Source organism: Chinchilla lanigera, unplaced genomic scaffold (assembly GCF_000276665.1).
Source record: "Chinchilla lanigera isolate Chin_1 unplaced genomic scaffold, ChiLan1.0 scaffold00080, whole genome shotgun sequence".
In the NCBI taxonomy this organism is placed as follows: Eukaryota; Metazoa; Chordata; class Mammalia; order Rodentia; family Chinchillidae; genus Chinchilla; species Chinchilla lanigera.
The window spans coordinates 6,306,591-6,327,028 of record NW_004955481.1 but is presented as its reverse complement, the minus strand read 5'-3'; the positions used below and the strand labels follow the sequence as shown (position 1 = coordinate 6,327,028).

At 38.8% G+C, this 20,438-nt stretch overlaps 2 protein-coding genes and 1 pseudogene across 5 annotated transcripts in view; 2 read left to right on the top strand and 1 right to left on the bottom strand.

The window, feature by feature from the left end:
* The window catches only part of Nf1 (neurofibromin 1), a 258,325-nt gene that overhangs the window by 77,151 nt on the left and 160,736 nt on the right, over positions 1-20,438 (bottom strand). The window lies entirely within an intron of this gene.
* Positions 2,932-5,427, top strand: Omg (oligodendrocyte myelin glycoprotein). Its single transcript, XM_005402797.2, has 2 exons — positions 2,932-3,111; positions 3,916-5,427. The coding sequence occupies exons 1-2, from the start codon at positions 3,109-3,111 to the stop codon at positions 5,242-5,244; spliced, it is 1,332 nt and encodes a 443-aa protein (XP_005402854.1). The 5' UTR covers positions 2,932-3,108; the 3' UTR covers positions 5,245-5,427.
* Positions 15,727-19,830, top strand: LOC102017874 (annotated as a pseudogene).

Sequence of the window (20,438 nt, the reverse complement as noted above, 5' to 3'; positions counted from 1 at the left end):
TTTTTTTTTGCGGTACCGGGGATTGAACTCATGACCTTGTGCTTGCCAGGCAGGCGCTTATGCCACTGAGCTACATCCCCAGCCCGGTCCCATGCATTTCAGATAAGGATACTGAGCCTGTACCAAAAGCTGAGAGTACTTTGCTTCTCCATTATTTGAGACAATTTATACTGTCATTTTAAGAAGTGAAGGCAAACAACTATGGATAAAACGGGATAGCCAGCGAGGCATGGTGGTATGTGCCTACAATCCCAGCACTCTAGGAGGCTGAGGCAGAAGGACTGCAAGTTCAAGTGTAGGAGGGACAATTTAGTGACCTAGCAAGACCTTGTCTCAAAATTAAAAAAAAAAAATTCCCAGAACAAAAAAAAAAGAAGTCACTGCCTGACAACAATCTTTCACAATGCTGAAATGATATATCCTAGGACACAAAAGAATATGTAGACTAATTTACTGCTTAATTTAGAATAGTTGCCAAAATAGGTGTAATTCTTGACCATGGCATACTTACCCAAAGTGTAATTAATGTGTCTGAATAGTATGTAAGAAATAGTATCTAGTAACAATTTAAATCTCTAAAAAATTATTTTTTGAGTAACAGTAATATTTATTATTATTATGACTGTTACTATGACTATTATTATTGTTTGTGGTATGGAGGATTGAACCCAGTGCTTCTGCACTGAACTACATCCCCAGCCCCTTTACAATTTTATATTTTGAGAAAGTGTCTTGCTAAATTGTCCTGCTAAATCACTAAATTGCCCAGGTTGGTCTGAAATTTGTAATCTTTCTGCCTCAGCTTTTTAGGTGCTTGGATTATAAATGTGCACCAGCATGCCTGGCTGGCTATCCCATTTAATCCTATTATGTTATGAGAATTCCTTAAGAACAAACTGTTATATATTAGAATCATTCCCCTTTTTCTTTTTGAGAATTTCACAATATTTTTGAATATGCAAAGCAAAATGTATGTTCCTAAACTTGAAATGAAAAACTGTCATTACTACTATATTAGAATTTCATATTATATACAGCAGAACCTAAGCGTGATACAGAATAAATCCAGATTCATTAGTTAATAATATAACATGTATAATATGTTCTTTCTGTGTGTGTGTGTTGGGGGTGGTGGTGCTGGGTATCAAACCCAGAGCCTTGTGCATGCTAGGCAAGTGCTCTATCACTGAGCCATATCCCTAGCCCCATGTCCTTTCTTTCAAATAAAAGTACTGTAAGTGTAATAGAAATGGGTACCTCTACTTCCATGCTGGTGTAATGAGGCTTCTTTAAAATAAAGGAGAAATTTAAGTGTTCAGTAGGTTGATCCTTAGTCACACTCCTTGAAGTGGAATACCTTGAAATAGTATAGGTGAGCTGAGACAGAACTCTTAAGTGCCAAAAGCAACCCATTCTCTATTTCCATAATATTGCTGAATGTAGTATTTTGAACATATTACTTTTAAGTACTATGACTGATGACTGGTTTCTGAAATCCACAGAAAGAATCTAGAGTCCAAATGAACCCTCAAAGTTAAGTGGCAATAAAGCACATAATCAATAATAAATTTCTAATGTTGCAGACTTTAAAAATGTACCTACTTTTCGAGGAACATTGGTTGTACATAAAAGATTCCTAGAGTATAGTTTCTCTCCAATAAAGTAAACTAAAAATTTTAATATAATAAATTCTTTTGGGGTTACATTTAAAATAATGCTAAATGAAATTTAGAGAAAACCAAAGGACTTATAATAATTAAGCATAAAAGGATTGTTCTTACATGTAATGTGCTAATAACTTGATTTTCAAATGATGACAATTTGATAATGAACCTAACATAATTTTAATTACTTTTGCTTCTAAGATAAACTAGCCATTCTAGAAATCAGATTTGAGTTTTAATATATTTACACAGTCCACTAAAAGGTGGAGTGAAAGCTATCACAAATCTGATCCCATTTTATAATGTGACAAAAGTTTTCTCTTTTACATTACTTCATGCAACTTTGAAACATGTATTATTACTTCATAAACTTTTTCAGAAACAAACAATACGTTACAAAGAGCCTATTTGAAATTGATAGTATTTTTTAAAATATACAAATAAATGATCATTCATTTAGTACCAAAAACATTTACTGAAAAAATAGTACTCATATCCACTTAGCATCCATGGTGAATTTCATGAAGACTGAAAAATATTTAACCCAAAATATGTAATTAAAAAAAAATCAAAAACCAAAAAACAAAGTTTGTATTACCATAGGAGCTGAAAATTGAAAGCTAAGATGCTTGTTTCAAATGCAACCTACTCCCCAGTCCTGCAAAAAAATAAAATATAGCCTAGCTTGTGTGTAGCCCTAGCATGGGCATAGTCTTATTCAAATGATTCTTTGTATCAGAAAGATAAAGGCAAAATAGTCAATTACTTCTGACCCTCCTAAAAGGGAAGATGAAACATTTAAGTGGTTAATAAGTTTGAAAAGACAATTAAATATAATAATTATCATGGTATGGGGGAGGACATACGCATCAAGCAGATTGTATTATAGCATTTTAAAAGGTGACATGACAACTGTACCATTTTAGAAAAGAATATAAAAAGGTAAAAAATTTCAGAAGTTAAAATAGTATCTTAGAGATCCATCCACAATGAAGGTCAAATCCATTTTCAACATTTCTCAACCTGTAAAAAGACTAGATAGGCATTAAAAAGAACCATAGCTTCTTAATGAAGAAAATGTTAGAACGTGGAACCCAAGCTCAGACAAATACATAGAAGGCAGTAAAGGCCAGCTCTGATTTGCATGAGATAGTCCATCCTATAGCAAATCTGAGATATATAGGGGCTCTCACAGCCATAAATTTAAAAAAATTGTCCATTTTGTTGCTTGCAATAAATTTGAGTCAGCACCAATGACGGCTCTGCAGTCTTCCTATGTGGCACTGATCAGGTGGCTGCAGAGCTTCGGCTCACAGCAACACAATGCAGCTGAGCAGGCAAGCACAGCCCACAGCCAGAAACCATTCCCACTCTCCAGAACAAGACGACCTCTAAGCTCCAAGTTGCCCGGAGAAAATGAGACGCTGATGTTGAAGACAACACTATGGTAAGCTGTTAGTTTAAATCAGTAAAAGACCGATTTTGGTATTTTTTTTTCTTTTTCCTTTTCTAAGAAAAAGTCGATGTTAGGATTGAATATATATTCAGTAGCAAGTGCATGCACCAGAAATTTGCTGCAGTGCCAGTTGAGAGTTTTCTTTTCAATATTTATTCACTTTGTAAATATACACACTGTTTTTGGTTTAGAATTAATACTGAAATATATAGGAAAATCATTTTACAAACTGCGAGGCTTACAGGCATGCTGTTGGTCTGAATTTTTCAAGTGCCTTATAATGTTTTTACAAGGATATATTTATCCTTAGAAAGATGAAATTTCAAAGAATTGCTTTAATGTCTAAATAGAATTTCATCCTATACACATTCAGTCTTACTGCAGAGATTTTTTTAAAAAGACACGACAGCCATTTTTTCCTGAGTATGAAAGCATATTCTCAAAAATAATAACAGCTTAAGACTACAACTATTTGCAGAAAATGCTATTTTATTATATTAAGACTCTGAGAAGATGAATAAGGAAGTATATGGTAAAAGAAGGAAGAAAATAAAGGAGAAAATGCAGGAAAGGGTAGGGGGAAAGAATCTCTCCCCACTACATAGCCCCAATTGAAGGATTAGGCATTTGGACTATAAATGAAGGGGAGCTTTGTTAGTTTACTCGCTGGAACAATTATAAAAGGACTCAACAACAAGGAGGTTTATTGAAAATTTTGCCTAATGCTAACTGACCCATGCAGATGCCTAAATTGTTTTTGCATATTAAAAGACGGGTGTATCTGTTTGTTTCCAGGCTTTGATGGAATATCAGATATTGACAATGTCTCCCTGCCTGTTCATCCTTCTGTTTCTCACACCTGGTATTTTATGCATCTGTCCTCCCCAATGTATATGCACAGAGAGGCACAGGCATGTGGACTGTTCAGGCAGAAACTTGACTACATTACCATCTGGACTGCAAGAGAATATTATATATTTAAACCTGTCTTATAACCACTTTACTGATCTGCATAACCAGTTAACCCAGTATACAAATCTGAGGACCCTGGACATTTCAAACAACAGGCTTGAAAGCCTGCCTGCTCAGTTACCTCGGTCTCTCTGGAACATGTCTGCTGCTAACAACAATATTAAACTTCTTGAAAAATCTGATACTGCTTATCAGTGGAATCTTAAATATCTGGATGTTTCTAAAAATATGCTGGAAAAAGTGGTCCTCATTAAAAATACACTAAGAAGTCTTGAGGTTCTTAACCTCAGCAGTAACAAACTCTGGACAGTTCCAACCAACATGCCCTCCAAACTACATATTGTGGACCTGTCTAATAATTCTTTGACACAAATCCTTCCAGGTACATTAATAAATATGACAAATCTCACACATCTTTACCTGCACAATAATAAGTTCACATTCATTCCAGATCAATCTTTTGACCAGCTCTTGCAGTTGCAAGAGATAACCCTTCACAATAACAGGTGGTCGTGTGATCATAAACAAAACATTACCTACTTACTGAAGTGGATGATGGAAACAAAAGCCCATGTGATAGGGATTCCTTGTTCTAAACAAATATCATCTCTGAAGGAACATAACATATATCCCACACCTTCTGGATTTACCTCAAGTTCATTCACTGTAAGTGGGATGCAGACAGTGGACACCATTAACTCTTTGAGTATGGTAACTCAACCCAAAGTGACCAACATACCCAAACAATATCGAACAAAGGAAACAACGTTTGGTGTCACACTAAGCAAAGACACCACCTTTGCTGGCACTGATAAGGCTTTGGTGCCGTACCCTGAAGATACATCCACAGAAACCATCAATTCACATGAAGCAGCAGCTGCAACTCTAACTATTCATCTCCAAGATGGAATGATTACAAACACAAGCCTCACTAGTGCAACAAAATCATCCCCAACACCTATGACCCTAAGTATCACTAGTGGTATGCCAAATAATTTTTCTGAAATGTCTCAACAAAGCACAACCCTTAATTTACGGAGGGAAGAAACAACTGCAAATGTAAAGACTTACTTACCTTCTGTGGCAAATGTTTGGAAAGTAAATGCTTCGTTTTTCTTAATGCTCAGTGCTGTGTTCATGCTGGCTGTTTAAGGGTCTGCATTTTGTGAAACTAATGAAAGCACTCCTCCCTGATGTACAGTTGGGAAAATATACCCTTATCTAACCAGTGATTCAAGCTATATTAAGTATTCAAGAAAGCCAGCCTCACATTTCTGACTCTGATGTAAATGAAGTAACTTGTCTTAAATAAAAGAAGTGCACAATGTCTTGGTACTTGCTGCTATTTTACTGTCTTAATTAAGTAAAACTAATGAGTTTCTTTTTTTAATGAAATGTTTTCTTTTTAAGGCTTCAATTTATTGCACAAAACATAAAGCATCTAAACTTTAATATGTATTTTATGTATGTTTACACTGTCAAACATCTGGGAAAAAATAAAAGGTCTATGGCTTATAACTGTGTCATTTTGCTTTCTAGTCATATCAACTTTATCTAGTTAAATCAAAATAACTTGACCATTTTTGTTCTAGGGAACGTTAGTGAAGTCTTCAAGGTGAATGAAATTTGGTAGTATACAAGGATTTTAGCACTAAAATAAAATTGTGGCTGCCACTCCATGAATGGTTATGCCACATTATTATTTTACACATAAGCCATAATTGTTTTATATCTAAATGATGCCCTGCTTCTGAGGAACTCTTGGCTACTTTACAGATTATATAATGGACAAAGCTCTTCAACAGGCGAGAAGACACTAGGTTGTGCATCTTAATAAGGAAATTTTAAACTGTTTTTTCATTTCAGAAAAGTACTAAAAACACAGTATCAAAAGTTTCAGTTTAAGGAGATGTGAAAGAATAGTTTTACTGCATATTTAACAGACTATTAATAAAAAATTTAAATATTTACAAAATTTAAATCCTGCCACTATGGCAAGACACACAAATTGATTTTTTTCACAGTAAGAAAACAGTTACTAAAATTAAAAATAATTTCAACTAAAGGATAAAATCACAAGGTCTAATAAACTTTGGCCATTCGGAAGGAAGAAAAGGGAAGAGTGGGAGAAGGGAACAGGAATGGAATTCATTTGGTGCTACAACTAGGTGAATCCAATAAAGCAGACTGAGAATTAGGGCTGGGTATGGGACAGATTTGACGCTCCAACTTGCACTGGGATTCCAACTAGAACAAAATTACCGAAAACTTTCTACAAATAAAAAAGTAAATCATCTTATGAAATTACTGACAAACATAAGAAATAGCCAAAAATCTGCAAAAGAAACTCTGAAATAAGGCTAGATTAAAGTGTAACATAGCATGACTAAAATGGGTAGGCTACACATGAGATACTTGATTTGTGAAACATAAGGAAGAATGTAATTTCAAGCATTTGTAGAGCTTTTAAGGCTTCAATTTATTGCACAAAATATAAAGCATTTCAACTTTAGATGGGAGCTGAGGAAAGAACAGAAGGTTATTAACTCCTTCTTAAGAAGTTACAAAAAATTCAGACAGTTTTCTTTTCTGATTTAAAAATTTTCTACTCAGACTGAAGTAACCACATTCTAATGTGGTCTATTTTTCCTTTATAAGGACCAAGATTATGGAAAAATTACTTTTAAGCTTCTAGAAAACAACTCCTCTCTTATGCTATCTAGTACAGTGGCTCTTGAATACTGTTCTGCCCTGCCAATTCAGGCTGGTTCATTGTATTAGGGAATCTCACCATGAAGAAAGGGAGTTATTATGCAGTACCTCTCCAAATGGGCATGCTGTCCCCTCTATCTTCCAAACACAGATCTGTACCTAAACTATCCATGACAAAGGCTAACTGTTTATAGATAGTCCCTATTCTACTACATACTTGCATCTGTTTAAAAAACAATACATTGAGTTCTACAGGAAGTAGGTTTCTTAGAGGTAATCATCTTTTACTCTGAGGGTGCCAAGAATTCAATATTGTCTTAGAATTCCTATGGAGAAAAGTAAAACAAAAGCTAAACAAAAGTAAAATTATGAACTACAGCATTAGAAGTACCTGTGGATTATGCCAATCCTACCGACGTCTGCAAAGTGCAGAGGAAATCAATACGTATATAAGTATAACACATATGAACTCTGCAGGCACTATATCCTTACAAAGAAGTATTACTCAGTCTTAAAGTAATTAGGTAATATTTTCTTGGAAAGAAAGTAAATTCTGATTACTATTAAAGAGCACTCATTATGTGTCACTATGACAAGTACTGGACTCCATAAACATTTTTAAATGCATTAGTCCTCAATAATTTATGCCTCAAGCTCATGATACACATGTATGTACGTATATGGAACACATACTAGTACACAATAATGATTTAACTTAAGATTTTACCTTTTTGTGAGACAGTGTCTCACAATATGTAGCCCATGCTGGCCTCAAACTCATAGAAATCCTCCTGCCTCAGTCTCCTGAGTGCTGGGATTAAGATTTTCCATTTTATGATGGTGTGAAAGCACACCCACATAATTGTTCCTTTTTTTTTTTTTTTTTTTACTTTCAGTACAACAGTCAATAAATTATACAAGATAGTCAACAATATTATAAAATAGGTTTTGTGTTATGGGATTTTACCCAACTGTAAGCTACTGTAAGTATTCTGACAAAATTTAAAGTAGGGTAAATGATGGTGTTCTGTAGGGTATGTATATTAAATTCATTTTCAACATATTTTCAATTTACAAAGAGTTTACTGAACATAATTCCATCATAAAACTTGACTGTTATTTTATTTATATGTATGTATCTGTATAAATACACACATACACATATATATAATATATATTTATCTCCACTCATCCATTTATTTCTGAGGCTTGGTTATATTTTATAAGTAAATTGCCTCTGCCACTTCTCAGCTGTACATCCAACAAGTTACTTTACTGTTGTAAGTCCCAATTTCCTCATCTATAAAATGGGCTAGCAATATAAAGTGGCTTTTTTCTGAAGATGAACTATATAATTCACATAAAGCTTTCACAGTGTCTTGGACTATCTGTAAGTACCACATGATAATCTTCCACAGTGGTTCTATAACAGCACACTCCTTTGACACAAAAATGTCAGGAGTCAATCTAAAATCTTGTATAAGATTATTCGTTATAAAATATACTTTAAGAACTAGATAAAAAAACGATACCATGTATTGCAAACCACCAGACAATATGCTGGTGGAAAGTAGTTTCTGTTTTTAAACGGAGACAATAAAATTTGTTATTAGTTATATGTGCCTTGCCACATATTGGTACAGTTAGCATAGTACTAGAGCATCATGGGATGATACCATAAAAAGGGCAAGCAACTGCAAACCTCAGCTGCATCTGATTATTATTGATTATTATCAGTAATACAAAATTATTGATGCCTATTACTATCAATCTTTTTTTAACATTATTTGGAAAATTTAAGGACAAAAATGAAATAATAAAGTTATATATAAAAAAATGATCATTATTAACAGGAAAAATAATTGTTTATCAAAGACATTCCTCAGCAATTCCTTCAGAGTCATACCTTCAAATAATAACAGAATAGCTGGGGACATAGCTGAGTGGCATAAGCACCTGCCTGGCAAGCGCAAAGTCCTGAGTTTGATTCCCAGTACCAAAAAAACAAAAACAAAACAGAATAAATATAGAAATACTAATGTTTTTCTAATGTATCAGCAAAAATAACTAGAAAATTAAGGATAAAATACTCAGTGCCAAGAAATGATATTCACACAAAACATGTATGAACAAATGGGGAAACACTGAAAAACGTTAATGAAAGGTATAAGCCAAGACTTTACTGAGATGATAAGCTGAGTCTCTCCACTTACTCATCCTTAAATACTTAGTTGACTCCTGGAACATACCGAGGACTAAGTATAGAAGACAACTATAGAAGACACATTTTCACTGAATATTATAAAGTTGAAAATATTTCTAGTATAATTTAATGGATTAATTCTGAGAAACATTTCATTGACAACCTTTTTGGAATATGATATAAATACTTAAATTCATTTGGAAAAATAAACAAGCAAGAATAGAAAGAGAAATAGAGTTATCTTAGCCTTTCTAGAGAAGGAAACATGATTCAGTCATAAAAATTAAGAGGCAGTGGCATAAAAAAGGCAAAGCAAGGTGCTGAGGATGTGGCTCGAGGTTGAGCATGTTCTTAGTGTATGAGAGGTCCAGAGCTCAATGTCGGGCACCGATGGGGAAAACAAAACAAATTAAACAACACAACACAACACAACACAACACAACAGAAAGGCAGGGAGTCAGGGAGGGAGAGAGAAGCCGGAAGGCAGGCTGGCAGGCTGGGAGACAGTAAGGAAGGGAAGAAGGAAATGATCTCAAGAAAGAAATGACAGTAGAATTAGAACATAGTATATAATTTGTGAGTAACATGATAAACCTTTTACTAGCTCTGTAATATCTTGTTGTACCCTTTATTGCCTCACAGGGTTGTTACGAAAAGAAAATGAAATAACAGGCACAGAAGGGTTGAGAACAGTGCACAGCACATACTAAACTCTGAAACACCATTAAATTTAGAAGGAAAAAACAGAAATCAGAAAAGAAAGATTCAATAAACAGTGTTGGAAAAATAGGAAAATAGACCTGTAATGCTCAGTTTACCAACATAGCAAACTAAAGAAATAACATTAACAAGTAAGTCATAAAATCAGAAGAATTTTTAAATATTTTAAAATCACCTTCATGCTGGGGTTGTAATTCATTAGTCTTGCTGCTGGATGGCTCTGAACCACTGATAGTACATGTATGAATGTCCCACCGAGTGGCATGGGACAGTCACGTATGTATCACTAATGGTTCAAGCTGTTGGGTATGTGTAAATAAATACATGGGGAAAAAATACATGGGAATATGGCCAACCACACAACCAAGAAATAAAACTGTGATGACATTTCCTACTACTAAAATAGCACCAGCTGAGCGTGGTGGCACATGCCTGTAATCCCAACACTTGGGAGGCTGAGGCAGAAGGATCACTATGAATTCAAGGCCAGCAAGGGCTACATGAGTGAGTTCAAGGCCAGTCTGCACTACATAGTGAGACCCTGTCACACACACTAAAAAAGCAACAATTTTAAAAAATAAGTAATAAAATCCAATACTGGGGAAGGTATAATGGAATGGCCACATTTATATACTGGTACAATTCTCTTGGATAGCAACTTGGCGATGAACCAAAACCCTAAAATAGGGGTTGGGGATTTAGCTCAGCGGCAAAGCACCTGCCTGGCAAGCGCAAGGTCGTGAGTTCGGTTCCTGGTACCAGAGAAAAACCAAAAAAAAACAACAACAACAACAACAACAAAAAAAAAACCCTAAAATACCTGAACCTTCATCTTAGTAAATCACAGCTTTCTCTCCCCATCCCAAGGGCCGGGGATATAGCTCAGTGGCACAAGTGCCTGCCTGGCAAGTGCAAGGTCCTGAGTTCTACTCCCCGTACCAAAAAAAGAATCCCATCCCACCCTGCTTTCCTCCCCCTCCACTTTTTCAGTGCAGGGATTAAATCCAGGGTCTTGTGCATACTAGGTAAGCCCTGTACCACTGTACCACTTAGCTACTGAGCTACATGGCCAGCCCCATGATGCTATATATTTAACATTAGGATATTAAGTAAATGATGGACCACAAAACAAAATACTTTATGGCCAATAATATTTATGAAAAAAATTTTAAAGTTTGAAATGTAGAAAGTGCAAATATTAGAAAGATAAGCAAGAATTATCAGATAACTATACATACTATAGAATTTTGTATAAAATAATAAAAAGAAATACATCAAAAAGCTAACATTGTATACCAAGCATGACTTAGTACTTGCCTCGTCCTTGAAAAATGCAAGGGATCTAGAAAAGAACTACTGGAGCATCAGTCCAAGGGGTCTAGAGACTGAGGAAGAAAAACAAAAGAAACAAGAAGAGGCAAGATGAATTGTGAATACGTAGAAGTGGTCAAGAAATCAGGGATTATCACGAAGGTTCAAGAGCAGAGATAGAGAAACACAAGCAACATTTTTAGAAGTACATAGACATTTTATTAATTTAACTCTACCCGTTCAATTGTGGCCAGGATTGTTCCCCCAACAAATACGATTAGACAACCTCTTACAAATAGCAACAAACCAAGCCTTTGATAGTTCCTATGTCTCAAATTATCGTTCACCTTATAACCAGGCCTTTGTTTCCATTTATGATGCCAGAGTGAAAGTGTCCGGCCTCTTCACATTCTATAGTTCAGTCAAACAAAGCTCTTGCCTCTCAATTCATCAGTGCTCCCTCTTGCTATCAGGCTTTCAAGAGATGCTGTATGTTTTGTGTGCTACACTTCTCTTCTTGCCTAGGCAACCCTATTTATTCTTTTTATTTCAGTTTAGACAGTACTTCTACCCAAGCTTCTTTCTTTCACCATCTTTATCTGAATTTGTAAATAAAAAGAATAAATAAACATAAATCAAAGAGGTGATTAGTGGGCTACTTGAAAGACCAAGTCATACTTCCATGCCTTGAGTTTAGGTCAAAGTTAGAGCATCACAGTCCTGAGAATAAACAGATCAAAGAAAAGAACGAGCAAGGATTTGGCTGGGCTATTATGTGTCATATAAGAAACTATTTCTGGGCAGTATAGCAATGTCTGAAATAATTCTAGAGAATTAATTATTAATTATTATTAATTCTGAGAATTTGTGAACAATTAATTCAGTATAGTAAACTGCTCAAGGGAAATCAGTCAGGGACGAAAATACAAATATCACCTCAGTGTATTAAGAATGTGTTAAGCAGATTAGTTTGCTTCACACTTTGAAAACTGTGGTGCAAGCTCAACATTTCAGAAGATAAACATTTAAGAAATGCCACTGTGGTTCAACAGCCTCCATTCCATTAAACATATTTAAGAACTAAGTGAGACACTACGGGATAAATACATCCATTTATCTTGTTTACAACCTCTGGCCTGAGTTTCTGAATTTGTTAAAAGTTACTGATGAGTTCAAAGTACAGAAATTAGACATATATACACACACAATAAAAACAGTAAGATTGTGTGGTTTTCATCCGATTAAAATATCTGTAAATACACTGAAAGCATCTGTGGCTTAAGACACCATGACACAGAGTTCTATCACCTATAGTCTGAATTATAATCTTAGGCAAGTGATTAAATGTGTCCGCTGGCTTAAAAAATATAGTTAAAAACATGTATTCTAACAGGGGGTTTAAAGGAAATGATTAAATCATGTATATTAAACATTTTGTAGGTACTACATAAACATTTTAATGACTATTACTGTGCCATGTATAAGTGATTCTTCCATAATTAACAAGGTTAGAAATGGAAATGACAACTCATAATAGTCCATAATTTCACATGTATCTGTCTTCTTCAGGATAGATGTTATGTTTCTAACAACTGATGTTTTTCATTTATAAGGTTTAAATTTATCACACAGGAAATATGATTTAGCAGTAAAAATATGTGAATATTTCACATAGATTTAAGAAGGGCAAGGAGCAATAAACCTGATGAACTACTCATTACCAGGAAAGCTGGTTTTGACTCTGTGTTATTTTGTTGCCCCTAGTCACCGTTCCAACAAACTAAGCACTTCTGAGATGAGGGGAGTTTGAATGTCTGTTAAATGCTTGCCTCAACAGAAAATAAACTAAGACCTACTGGCTTTTCATCAAGAGAAAGAAAATATCAGTAAGAAAAACCAAAAAAGGCATATACCACAATAACCACTGGGAAAGCCCTCACTTGCCAACAAAAGCCTCAGTGACCACTATCACATCTAAGATATTACAAAGTCCAAGAATATCTGGAACACAGCCACAACCCTTTACCAGTTCTATTCTTTAGACCTTAGACATTTACTTGTATTTCCTCATATCAATAACAAATAAAACAAATAACTGTTGAAAAATGATTTTATCCATTTAAAGTGTTTGATATTTCCTCATGTTATGGTTTTTCTAAAATGATCACATCAAATCTCTCTTGCTTTAGTGACACCTTCATGAAATATTGTAAGTAAGTATTGTAAGTTCTGACTTTAACTTCTACAAGAAAGCTGCATATCATTAAATATGAACTTACAGATACAGATTGTGAGAGCCAAAGACTTTCTAAAACATGCTAAAGCCATGCCTGTAATCCCAGCTATGTAGGAGGCTGAAGAAGGAGGATCACAAGTTCAAGGCCAGCCTCAACAACTTAGTGTCAAAATTAAAAAGGCTAGGGGTATAACTCAGTGGTACAGTATTCCTGGGTCCAGTCCCCTATATAGAATAAAATAAAATAGGGCTGGGGATTTAGCTCAGTGGCAAAGTGCCTGCCTGGCAAGCGCAAAGTCGTGAGTTCGGTTCCTGGTACCGGAGAAAAACAAAAACAAAAACAAACAAACAAAAAAAGAATAAAATCAAATAATAATAAATCAAAGGACCAAAGAGTCAACAAGTATGACTATAAACTGATTTTAACTTTAGACATAGATGCCACAAGATACACGCCTAAATTTCTGTAAGGAGTCGAGTCATTATACTTTTAGTTTAATGATACCATTATTATTGAAAACATTTCTGGAATCCCCATTAAGTATCACTAAAAGTTTATAAATTATACTTCCCAAACCTCATTTTAAGCAAAAAATATTACTAAACTTGATATTTTGTCTTGTTTACCAGAAGATTTTCCTAACACACAAAAGAATGAGCTTCATATTGACAACACTTCCAAAAAATTATTTCCCTAGAAGGCAGCATGATCTGAAGTACATCATTTCCAAAGGTAATTTTGGCAGGGAACAACATTCATTTGAATGTATTTGTTCTTACCATGCTTGTTTGAGGATTTTTTCAGATTAATAAGTATCTCTGGATTGTTTTCATTTAAGGATTACATACTTAACAGTAAAAGAAATGAATCACAGTTGATTTTTTAAAAAAACTTCATAGAGCAATAGATGGATTACAACACCTAGGCATCTTTTTTTTTGTATGGGTCAAGTCATAAACCCCACGTTATTTAGTGTGTATCAATTGTTAACTTACCTTTGCTGAATAAAGCAAAGCCTTGTTTCACTAATACTTTTTTTTTTTTGTCTTTTTTTAAGACAGGGTCTCTCTGTGCAGTTCAGGCTGGCCTTGAGCTCACTGGGTAGCCCAGGCTGGCCTTGAACTCACAACGATCCTCCTGCCTCAGCCTCCCAAGTGCTAGGATTATAGGCACACGTCACCACACCAGGCTGTTTCACTAGTATTTAAGACTGCTCTACTTTTATAAACCAGGTATCATAGAAAACAAAAGCACTTAAGAAATCTTTTGGCCCAATTCAGAACTCCAATTCTAATTACTAGTGTCAAATAAGTCTTCCTTCATGCAACAATTATGTGTACCTAAAATTAAAATGATTATGAACTGTAAATACATGCTAACAAAAATTTAATAAAATACTATCACTGATTACATATTACATGCACACACACATATATATGTTAAACCCAGGTTCATTTATTATACATATATATATGTATGTATATATATATATATATATATATACATACATACATATATATATATGTTAAACCCAGGTTCATTTATTAACTGACCTAAGAAATATCAGACAGTGTGCAAGACTGTCTGTGTGTCCAAAGACATCTAAAATCTAGGAGCTTAAAGTAAAAGGTATGAAGAGAACAATAATATTCCAACATGCTCACTGTTAAATAGTAATAGAATCTGCTATGGATTGGTAGAGAAGGGATTTATCAAAATCTGTCTATATAGACAGACAATATAAAAAACGGTGAGGATGTGACAAAACTAAAATTCTCATACAGTGCTAGTAGGAAAGTAAAATGATGCAGCCACTTTGAACATGGGTAACTCCTCTAATGCAAAACTCTGAGCTATGATATGTCATAGGGATTCCGCTGCTAGACATACAGTGTATCTGAAAAAATGGAAAACATAGGTCTACACAAAACTCACACACAAATGTCCAGAGCAGCACTATTCATAATAACCGAAAAGAGAAGTAATGCCCACTAACAGAGGAACAGACAAAATGCAGTATTATCCATCCACATAATGGAATATTGCTCAGTTATGAAAAGGAAGTGCCAATACTGTTACAAGTATTGAACCCTGAAAATATTATGTAAAGTAAAAGAAGATGCCAGTCATAAAAGAGCACATATGTATGATTTCATTTATATGAAACATCTAGAGCATATAATCCATAGAGACAGAACGTCGATTAGTAGCTTCCAGGTGCTGGGGAAGTTGGATGAAAGAGGAGTGACTGCTAATAAGTTTATTTTGGGGTAAGGTACATGTTTAAATAAGATAATGGTGACAAACACCAACTCTGAATATGCTAAAATCCACTGAAATGTATCCTTTTAAAGGGTACATTTTATAATTCGTGAATTATATCCAAATAAAACTTTTTAAAAACTCGCCTACATTAGTCATAGTCACGTTATTGAGAGACTGAGTCGGAAGTGGACTATGGAGCGGAAGTCACTCTGCACAGCAGCGGCAACAGTGGTGGCGAGAGATGACTAAAAACTTTGACGCCTTGAAAGATGGTGACTGTGGAGACCACGATCAGAATGAAGAAAACGGCACACAGAAAGATGGAGAGAAAGAAAAAACAGAATGAGACAAGAATCAGAGCAGCGGCAAGAGGAAGGCTGTTGTCCCTGGGCCGGCAGGGCATCCCTTGAGGTACAAACTGCGCTTTCCGGTACTCTAGGAGGACCCCAGGCCGAGCACCAGCTCACAGAGCCATGAAGAGAATATCAAGCGAATCAGTACCTTTGCCTCTGTGGAGCAGTTCTGGAGGTTTTATAGCCACATGGTACGTCACAGGAACCTGACAGGACACAGTGACTTCCATCTCTTCAAAGAAGGAATTAAACCCATGTGGGCGGGTTTAATGAGAATAAAAACGGTGACAAGTGGATCTTCCGGCTGTGGAAGGGTTCAGCCTCCCGGTGCTGGGAGAAACTCACGCTGGCCTTGCTGGGAGAACAGTTCATAGTTGGGGAGATCTGTGGAGCTGTGGTCTCTGTCCGCTTCCACGGGGACATTATTTCCATATGGAGTAAAACTGCCAGTGACCAAGCAACCATCGCCCGAATATGGGACACACTTCAGCGCATGCTTACCCTACCTCCCAACACCATGATGGAATACAAAACTCACACCAACAGCATCAAGGACAATCTAAGTTTTCGAAACACGAAAATCACATTGTGAAAGTACATGAGCTGGCAATAACCCTTTTCTGTATGTGCATTTGTCCGAATGGATGGGAGGCCTCCCGCCAGCCCTTCCGCCTGCTCCCATAAGGGACACCTGAGCCCTCCTTTGCGCTTGTGTCTGGAGGACCGCTGCAGCCACCTTCCCCCACCAAAGCGGAAGGAAGCAGTGACTCTGTAACAGACTGTGTGCTGCCTGCCCGTGCTGGAGTACAGCCCCGCGGTGTGCCAAGGGCATGTGTGGAGCCCGCGGAATTATCAGCATTACGGTTCCCTTGCAGCCAGGACCAACGCGCTACTGCCAAGGGGGAAGACCTAGTGCCTCTCCAGTTCTGCCGGGAGTGCTCCCTTCCTCCATCCGCCACTTTGAAAATACCACTGGCATGGTAGTCACCGAGAACATGCAGCCCTCTCCTGCCTTTCACCGCAGCTTCCCTCCCATGGGACTCCGTCTTCTCAGGCACTGAGGCGCTTGGATCTGGAATCTGTGGGACATGTGGTTCCCCTGACGCGTCAAGGGGGTTTGCCTCGGTGAGGAGCTGGCGCAGAGCCAGCCTGTCGGGGAGCGAGGCTGTAAGGCGGATCCAGAGGCAGGAGGGAGTCACTGCCCCGTGTGATCGGGGCCTTGTGCTGCCAAGCCTTGGGGAGGAAGAGGGACAGCTGGTGCTTGCCAGCCATTAAGTTTGTAAATCCAGCTGGAACAACTGGAGAAGGGGAGCTTGCTGGATGGCTCAACTCAGGTGGCTGTGCCTGTCTACAGTGGCTCCCAAACCCCACCTTGTGTCTCTTGTCTCCTGGTGTGCGCGGTAGCAACGTGTGCCGATCGCTGGTGCCCGGAGGCCCCGGAAAGGCTCAGCCAGCAGGCTTTCAAAGACCAATCCCTCAGAGAAGCTGGGGGCTCTGGCTCTAGAAGTAGAGTCAACGATCAGAAGAGGGCCCGGGTTCCAGGAGGGATAAATCACCCTTGGCTCACCCAAGGGTGGAGAACCGCCCGTCTCCACCCTTGACGCCCAGGCGTGGTGGGTTCAGAGAACAGCAGCCGTCTCTCGCTGTGTGCGCTTCACTCCCTGCCAGCTTCCCAGCTCCTGAGCCATTTGGGGTGCTTTTCCTGAAAAGAATCTGAGTGCAAGGGGCCGGAGGGAGGCGACGCCATGGCAGGGGAGTTCAGGCTGAAGAGGACACAAAGACATAGCGGCGACTAGACCTCCGGAAGAGGAGGAACATACTGCGGTGTGCGGTCGTCTGCGCAGGAGGAACAGGAGCAGCTACGGTGACCGTTGGATTTGATTGGACCCCTGGAAGACACTTCCCTCAGATCTCCTGACGTAGTACGTATGTGCGTGCGTGCAGCGCATTACGAGCGAGGGTTTTATAGGGCCTAGTAGTCAGGTATAGTGTCCCTAGTTTTGCCTTTTCTGGTCTCATTTGTTCTGATTTTGTAATCGCTTACGTTTTCTAAGCTGCTCTGGTTGCCCCTTCCTTCTGCTCAGTGTTTGTTTTTCCCATCAGAAACACGCTGCCCGGGCTTGTAAGCAGCACGGGTTGGCCGGTTGGGCAGCGTCCTGCTCCACAACTGTGAGAGCCCGAGTCTCGCGCAGACCACACCACGCACTCTCTCCAGACCAGCTTCAGCCATCACCCCGCCGATTCAGGCTCCACGATGTCCGATGTGAGGAGGTGTGACAGTCACGGTTGCTGTCACTGGCTGTAGAGATGGGGTGAGCCAAGGTCTGCATGGCTGACAGAAGCAGCACGTTGGGAGCTGTGGGTCTGAGTGGGCAAGGCGGGCCCGCTGTGCTGCTCTTCTGGGCCTTGTGGGTTTTTCCCTCTGGCTTCTCCCCGGTCCTCCCATGCCCTTCAGGTGTCTCCTCCCCGGGACCCTGGTAGTAGCAATAATTTCCCACCCAGACAGAAGACTGTGGTCCGTGGTGCTCTCAGAATGAGTTTGTAAGGACTGAACAGTGGGAGCAGGGCTGTGGCAAGAGTGATGTGGCGTTGCCCTTTCCAGGCTATTGTCCACTGCTCTAATAAATGGAAAATAGCCCCCCCGCCCCCAACAAAAAAAGTGGACTATGTTACAGGAAGAGCATGGCACAACGGCAGGGCAGGGTGACGAGGGCAACGGTGAGATGGTCAGCATAGCTGGAACATGAGGTGAGGCATTTAGTATCAAGTCTGCCGGGTCCTTCTCACTTGAGCCATCAGTAGAAATGCTCACTTGGCATTTCTGGGAAGATTTCATAGCTTTTCCCAGCCTCCAGACCGGTGGTGGCAAACCTACGGCATGCATGTCACAGCAGGATGTATCACTGAAAGCTCTAGAAGGTTCACCATCATTGCTCTAGAGTCTTCCTGACAACTGCTTGATGACACCCTCCACAGCACATCAGTGACACAGTTTCCTGAGAATAGCCCACAAGCTCACCAGGTTTATTTGGAACCTGCATCTTACCAAAATAATTTCCAGTATTCTGTGTTAGCTGAGCAATGTTGCAAGTAGGATGAGCAGTGTAGTTTATAAAGAGACCTATATGATAAGGAACAAGGGGGATTTTTGAAATGTGGTATATATGTGATTATATGATATATGAAATAAGCATTTAGTATTTCTACATTTCTTTTTATTGTTACCTTCTGTTTACCTATTTTCTAGTTACGGTAATCCATATAGCTCCCATTCATAATACAAATCTTTAAAGAAAACATACCAGTTTTGAGAAAATAATACAGATGATTATGAGGAAATGGCCAAAATCCTAAACATGGTATATAAATGCCTTAAGTATAAAAATTTAATTAACAGAAGTAGAGAAAGAGGTTTACTTGGAAGTGAAGGTCATATTACAGAGAAATCATTCTAACAGAAATGTGGAAGATAGAGGCGTTAAGGCACCTATCTCAGCCAGTGGTCAAGAAACTATAACCCACTGGCAATATCCTATAAGCTAAGAATGGTTCTTACATTTACTCTCTGGTCCTTTACAAAAAACTGCCAATTCCAGCTTATGCAATGGATGAATCTTCCAACTGAGCCTGCTGTATGCGGGTAAAGCACACAAAATCTCTTTAAGCAGAATCAACAAGACTTAATGACTCATCACATGTATGTGGTAAGCGTGGGTAAAAGTGAAGAATGATACTAATGCTTCTATTTAAAACTCAAGGGAGATGAGGATACCTAGATAAGAAAACAGAAAGGAAGACAGCATCTTCTTAAAAGTCATTTTTGATTGATTATTAAAAATAAGTGACAACCTAAAATCACACAACTACAGCATGACCCCATTAGAAAAGCAGCTTGCGTGGCTGGGGATTTAGCTCAGTGGCACAGCGCCTGCCTGCCAAGCGCAAGGTCCTGAGTTCCATTCCTGGTATCGGAAAAAAACTTAAAAAAAAAAAAGCCCCCGGCTGGGCGGGGAGCGCCAGTCTTCCCATCAGCAGCTCGCTCCCCGCCTCATAGGCCCCCAGAGGGAGGGCCTCCGGCACCCGGGGAGCCATGGGCGGGGAGCACCAGTCTTCCGGCTGGCTAGCTTCCGGCCTCCTAGGCCCCTGGAGGGAGAGCCCCCGGCGCCCGGGGAGCCATGGGCAGCTCGCTCAGCTCCTCGTAGGCCCCCGGAGGGAGGGCCTTCAGCACCCGGGGAGCCACGCGCGGGAAGCCCCGCTCTTCCCATCGGCAGCTCACTCCCCTGCCTCATAGGCCCTCCGGAGCGCCACGGGCGGGGAGTGCCCGTCTTCTGGCTGGCTAGCTTCCGGCCTCGTAGGCCCCTGGAGGGAGGGCCCCCGGCGCCCGGGGAGCCATACAGCGGCCCTTAGGCCGGCTGCCGCCGCTCAATTGAAAACTGTTATGACACAGAGAAACAATGACACAATTGGCCCATCATGCACCGGCTGCAGATGCCCACTCTGGGATGTGTGTGAAACATTCAAATGGAAAAACCCCTGGGAATACAT